This window comes from Salvia miltiorrhiza, chromosome 2, assembly GCF_028751815.1.
Source record: "Salvia miltiorrhiza cultivar Shanhuang (shh) chromosome 2, IMPLAD_Smil_shh, whole genome shotgun sequence".
Taxonomy (NCBI): domain Eukaryota; kingdom Viridiplantae; phylum Streptophyta; class Magnoliopsida; order Lamiales; family Lamiaceae; genus Salvia; species Salvia miltiorrhiza.
Window position 1 is genome coordinate 7,740,501 of NC_080388.1, and position 7,055 is coordinate 7,747,555.

Genomic DNA, 7,055 nt, shown 5'->3' on the forward strand with positions numbered 1-7,055 from the left:
AAAACTATCGTATAGAAACTTATATTTTTTTAAACTTATAACCTGATTAATTTTACAACTTATAAATTTTTAAAGAGCTTTTTTTCCAAACACTTTGAAAGACCTTATAAGCCCTTGAATAGTATTTACAGAGTATTTGGTTGAGCTTAGCTGTAATATAAAAAACTTAAATATTAAAATGTATGAAATTTACATGCCGTGCGTAGCGCGGGTGCTACACTAGTTTAACTTAATGCAAATCGTGCCATACGCCGGGTCAAAAATTAACGTTTCCATTCCACCGCCTCCCAATGATTATCTGCCTTACAACTATAAACAAAGTCGTAAATGACAACACTAAACAACAGCGCCCCTTTGAAGGTCTAATTATGTAGATACATGAACGGTGAGATTTGATTATACAAAACCAAATTGAAAATATTATATATAGCTTGCGTGCAGTGCGTTAGGATTTGGCCGGGGCTGCGCAGCCCCACCACATTTGCCTACACTTGCAATATGGAGACAAAAAACACAACCAATGACAGAAAAAAATTGATTCTTGGTATAATTAACTAGCTAGAAATTAGATATCATTCATGTCTGAATACAAGAACACCTAATTTCAGCTTAATACATACATACTAAGCAATATTCCCCTACAAGGCTGTATAAACATATGATACAAAGAAGAGGAAAAAAAATTAAAATACAAATGGAACAACACCAAAAAATCCATTCACAGCAGTTCATCGAAGCTCCCAAGCACATCAAGCTGCGAAGGGTCGTAAAACGAATCGGACGAAAAAATCCCTGAAAATTGGTCTCTCATTTGCGACGTGAAGGCATCAAGGTCCATATGCCCCTGCAAGGAGTCGGAGCTAGTAGGGGTATTATCGTCTGTCGATACCGATGCTATAGATTGATGCTCACAATCGATCTCGTGATAGAAGTCTTTGGCTCCATCGTCCATGTATTGCGACACGTCCGAGTTTTTGCCGGTGAGTTCTTGCACAAGAGACCTAAATCTTGAGGCGCTAGTCTTGACTTTCATGGGGCTAGAAATGTACACTACTTTGAGGAGCTGCTCGCTCTTCTTCTTCTTCCCTTTGTAGCCTTTCTTCACCATGCTTCGATCACCGCCGTTCATTTCACAAATGGGAAATTAGTTAAGATTTGGGACTTTAATTTGATGATGATGGGACAAAGATTTTGTTAAGTTTTGTGTGGGATTAATGGATGGTATATATATAGGTATCTAAGTGGTGTGGACGCAATAGGGAAATCCACAAAAGGGTGTTTCTTGGAAGGTGATGAAAGATTGAATAAAATGAAGAAATATTCGGATTGATTGATTAGGAGATAGGAAGGTTGGAGGAAAAGGGAATAAATAGAAGTTTCTGTAAAGGTACTTGGATGACCCGCAAGCTCATAGGTTTTCCATGCTACTATGTTTCATATTTAATTATTTGGTTTTTTCAATGTTAGGAATATGATTGCTTTTGACATTGAAAGTCTACAAATTGACTCACGTTACATTACTTGGAGAGGTTGATGATGAAGATAAGGAGGGATAATCCTCACGTGCGCAGCCTTAGGTGACTCGGAAAATTTAATGGATATGTTGTATACACGTACTGTGATATCATTGGTACGGTGATTGAGAAGCCTGTGGAATATGTGTAAATGCATGGTATCTGGAAAAATATTATTGATTCTAGAAGGCTGTTGGAAGGGTTCGTTATTTCAACCTAGCTAAATGAGAAGTTTGTTTCATGATTATTACTCTTTTAAAAAGAAAAAATTGCATGTATAAATACACCAACTTTGTTTAAAATTTATATTTGATGTGAAGTTAAAATTTTATAATTAAATATATCAATTTTATAAGTTGTTTAATTTTGACGCCAATTTCATTATTCCTTATTATTTTTTTATTTTTTACAATGCTATTTTATTTATTTTAATATTATTTTAAATAATTATTATTATGATAAAAAGTAATTATTGACATTAAAAAAAGGTAATGTTTTTGAAGGATTAACTTTCACCATTTCAATAGTTACTTTTTCTTAGAATAATTATTTGATAATTTTTATTTCTACGTTATTTAATAAGTATAAAATATACATTTGACATAAAAATATAATTACTTTTTCTTACGATAATAATTACTTGATCAAATAATAATATTATTATTTATGTTTATTAAAAGTAATCATTGATATAATAAAAAGTAATAATTGATATGGAGAAATGTAATGTTTCAAAAATATTATATTTATTGTAATTATTGTTGTCTAAAAAGTAATTCTTGTTATAATAAAAAGTAATTATTATTATTATTATTATAAAGAAAGGTAATATTTTGAAACATTACATTTCTTGAGAATATTGATGTTAAGTATACATTTTCAAACATTACTTTTCATCAAACCAATAGTTACTTTTTATTACGATAATGATTACATGACCAAATATACAAAATTACAAGTTCTAGCAAGTAAAAATAATAATATTACATTTATACATATCAATGGTTACTTTTTCTTACAATAATAGTTTATTAAATAACTAAAAGTATAAATTCTCATTAATAAAAATAGTAATAATTATTGTGATCAAATGTAATAATCTAGAAACGTTACATTTCATTGTAATAATAATTAATTTTTATTACAACAATAATTACTTGACAAAATAGTTAAAAATAAATTAAAGTACAATCAAGTGAAAATAACATTATTTTTCTTCACATCAATAATAACGTTTATTTACAAAGATTATTACTTAAGCAACTAACTAAAAGTAAACATTCGTATGAATAAAAATAAACATTGTTCTGAAGAAATGTAATGTTTCAAACCTAAACACTGAATGTATACTTTTATTTATCTAAGATATACATTTTCATGCTTAAATGTATACTTATGTGAACATAAGTATTAACCATCATTCAATATTTTTTAAACCTAAACACTGAATACTAAACTCTAAATAGGGAATACTAAACCCTAAACCTTGAATACTAAACCCTAGTCATATTCAATAATAAACCCTAGCCATTCAATAATAAATCCAAATGGCAATATTTACTTTTATTTTATCTAATATATACATTTCCAGGCTTAAATGTATACTTATGTGAATATAAGTATTAACCATCAATCAATATTTTGTAAACAATGAATACTAAACTCTAAATAGGCAATACTAAACCCTAAACACTAAATACTAAACCCTAACCATTTAATAATAAACCCAAATGACAATATTTACTTTTATTTTATCTAAGATATACATTTTCATGCATAAATGTATACTTATGCGAATATTAGTATTAACCATCATTCAATATTTTTTAAACCTAAACACTAAATACTAAACCCTAAACCTTGAATACTAAACCCTAGTCATATTCAATAATAAACCCTAGCCATTCAATAATAAATCAAAATGGTAATATTTACTTTTATTTTATCTAAGATATACATTTTCATGCTTAAATGTATACTTATGTGAATATAAGTATTAATCATCATTCAATATTTTGTAAACTCTAAACACTGAATACTAAGCCCTAAATAGGGAATACTAAACCCTAAACACTGAATACTAAACCCTAACTATTCAATAATAAACTCAAATGGCAATATTTACTTTTATTTTATCTAAGATATACATTTCCATGCATAAATGTATACTTATGTGAATATTAGTATTAACCATCATTCAATATTTTTTAAACCTAAATACGGAATACTAAACCCTAAATAGGGAATATTAAACCCTAAAAGTACTATTACTTTTGCTTACACAAATAATTATTTGATCAAATAACTAAAAGTACAAATTCTCATAAATAAAAGTAACAATTATCGTGAACAAATGTAATTATTTAGAAACATTACGTTTAGTTATCTTATGAACTAATTATTATTATAATAAAAAATAATTATTGACATGAAGAAATGTAACGTTTTTGAAGAAATGTAAATATTTTAAAATATTACATTTTTCACAAAAATATATAAAAAAGTACAAAAGAAAAACAAAAAATAAAAAACAAACGAAAAATAAAGAAAATACCGAAAGGATAAAAAAACCAAAATATATTAAAAAATGCAAAAGAAAAATAGTATAATCAAAAAATAATGCAAAAGAAAAAAAATATTGTAAAGAAAAAGAATATATATATAAAGATAGAAAAAAAAACAGAAAAAGGAAAAAAAGAAAGAAAAAAAACTAGAAAAAAGAACAAATAAACAAAAAAGCAAAAAGAAAAAGAAAATGCAAGCAAAAAAAGAGACAAAAAAACGCAAATGGGTGCAGCAGGGTTCGAAACTCTGACCTTGGAAATGAGAAACAAGGTGTGGCTATTACCACTACGCCACACCACAACTTTGAATGTATATACTAGAATATATAGGCATGTGTCCGGGTGGCCGCACACAAGTTTTTGCGAAAATAAAATTACGCCTTCTTATTGGTGGAGCGGACCGGCCTGACCTAAATTTCTGAAATTGGCTCAACCCGGTTAGTTCTTTAGACCGAACCTATTTAATCCTCCTCAGAAACACGAACCGAACCTTGAAATTAGGGTTTAGGGTTTAACAAATCTTGAACCTTGAAATTTTTTGCAACTGTGCTGAGCAAATGTCAATGGCGACGCACCAGGCGGAAGGCAATGGTAAACAAAACGACGAGCTACTGAACTCAATACTGCATTACACCGACTCCGAAGGTGACGAAGAAGAGTTGGAGGATGAGACTTGGGATGATTGGCATGACGAAGACGACGCCGGAGAGGAGGATTGTTCAAACCCTCAGATGCTCTGTCTCTTCTGTGACACACCGTTCAGTTCTTGCACTTCGCTCTTTGAGCACTGCGCATCGGCACACTTTTTTGATTTCTACGAAATCAAGAAAGCTTATAACTTGGATTTCTACCAATGTTTGAAGCTCATCAATTACGTTAGGTCTCAGGTAGAAACATACATATGCCGAGACCATTGTATGCTTTAGTTCGTGGAAAGTATGAGTTATTTGATTTGATTTGGACTTTATTTTGTGAGTGAATATTTTGGAGGTGCTATGTTTAGATTAGGCAATGGGCTTATCTTGTCTGAAACTGTTTTACCTGTTTCGAGTGCTTCATGCATGGACCAATTAGCTGTTAATTTCCACTTTAGATATCAAGCAAATACAAAACAGAACACTGTTAAAAAGTACCAGTTTCATGCACCATCTTTAGTTCATATGCATTTACACCAACTCTAAAAGGGAATGAAAATGAAAGTGGCGTAGCCTTTATTGAAATATTTTAATAAATATTCTCATGAATTCGATCTACTATTTGGATTGGTTTATATATATTTTGGTTAAGATGCATATTTAAATAAGTTGGTTGCATCTCTGTACTTAGATGTTTCCCTTTTCTTCTTGTAAGGTAGCAGTTAATAAACGATGGAGTTGGGAGATGGCAGTTAATTTTGATGGTAACAGGTTTCCATGGGATGATGATACGTATCTCAATCCCTTTCTACAAGATGATCCCCTGTTATACAGTTTTGATGAAGACGATGTAGACGAGGAGTGTGATAACATGTTTGCTGACAAAAATGAAATGGATTCATATTTATCTCAATTTGAGCATATTGATCTTAATGAAGAGAGTTTTTCTGATAGAGGAGCATCTGAACCCATAGTTCCATGTGATAATGGGGGGAAAGATGGTGAATCATCGTCTCATAAGGATATGACTACTGCGAAGCCTTTTGAAAGTCTAGCGGTGGATGATACCAGCTATGCAGCGGGTGGGATTTTGTCCAACAGAAATGGGAAAAACAAGATGGACACTTTTCCTTCTTCAAGGATTGTAGCAAAAGAGATCACAGATATCAATAAAAATTATTTTGGCTCATATAGTTCATTCGGCATTCATAAGGAAATGATCAGTGACAAGGTACCACCAAATCTGATGTTTGTTTAGTGAATTCTGGATATGATTTTATTCAGGAATAAGCACATTCATTTATTTAAGTCTTGATCTTTTTGTTAAAATTTAAAGGATTTGTGCAGGAAAGAACTGATGCTTATAGACAAGCTCTTGTGGAGAATCCTTCTCTTCTGAAAAACGCAGTTGTTATGGATGTTGGTTGTGGGACAGGCATTCTGAGGTTGGAATGTTGTGCTTAATCTTATATCTGTTTTACCTAAATTCTTTGATTATATGATTGTATGTTGGAAACCTGGACCTCTTCTGAGATTGGTTGTTTCCTTTCTCTTTTTGGTATGCCAATGATGATAATATAATGAAAATGCAGGAGAAATTCTATGGACAGTTGGATGAGATGCATATATCTATAAAAATGTCACATATTATGCTGACTCTGACATATGTACCCGAACTGCATGACTGAAAGCTATTCCGCAAAAAAAAAAGAAAAAGAATAGTAAGTAAGATTTATAAAAATTAAATAGAAGAAGAGAAAGGGCGGAGAGGGAGGGATAGAAGAAACATGTTTGCTCAAAATAAGGTTGTGGTACGACGCCCTTAACATCTTACTTTTATCTTTAACCGTGGCAAAAAGAGCAATCTAAAATAAGTCGCAATCTGATTACTCAACCGATTCTTCCCCACACTACTGCTGAAGTTTCATTTCTTCTTTATCTTTCATTGCTGGAAATATTAAAATCTTTTTGTCTTTTGACATATGTCAGAAAAAGTAATATTTGCAATCTTTTGGGAGCAACTTAAGCTAACCCCAATTTGCATTACTGTGTGACCTCAATCTTTAGTTTGGCGTTCTATAGTATCAGTTGATATATTTTATCATGAGATTAATTGTGTTTGTTATTCATGCATAACAAGGCATCACTCGTTTCCTAGAGTTCCTAATCTGCACAAATTACCTGCTGTTGTTTATAGTTTTTGTATCTGAGTTTTGCTTCCTCCTTTTTTAACCTACATGCTATTTCTCTCTTTGCAGCCTATTTGCAGCCCAAGCTGGAGCTTCCAGAGTTATTGCAGTTGAAGCTAGTGAAAAGATGGCTTTAGTGGCTTCCCAGGTTAA

At 31.1% G+C, this 7,055-nt stretch overlaps 2 protein-coding genes across 2 annotated transcripts in view; one reads left to right on the forward strand and one right to left on the reverse strand.

The window, feature by feature from the left end:
- Window positions 1–521: 521 nt before the first annotated feature.
- On the reverse strand, window positions 522–1,827 carry LOC131012899 (sigma factor binding protein 1, chloroplastic-like). Its single transcript, XM_057940879.1, has one exon. It carries the CDS (start codon window positions 1,127–1,129, stop codon window positions 719–721), a length of 411 nt encoding a protein of 136 aa, XP_057796862.1. The 5' UTR covers window positions 1,130–1,827; the 3' UTR covers window positions 522–718.
- Window positions 1,828–4,545: 2,718 nt separating this feature from the next.
- Window positions 4,546–7,055, forward strand: part of LOC131007936 (probable protein arginine N-methyltransferase 3) — an 8,168-nt gene continuing 5,658 nt past the window's right edge. The window contains exons 1-4 of the mRNA XM_057934847.1: window positions 4,546–4,965; window positions 5,429–5,944; window positions 6,061–6,158; window positions 6,972–7,050. Of these exons, the coding sequence (XP_057790830.1) occupies window positions 4,636–4,965; window positions 5,429–5,944; window positions 6,061–6,158; window positions 6,972–7,050 (1,023 nt within the window). The 5' untranslated portion in view covers window positions 4,546–4,635. The remainder of the gene's footprint in view (window positions 4,966–5,428; window positions 5,945–6,060; window positions 6,159–6,971; window positions 7,051–7,055) is intronic.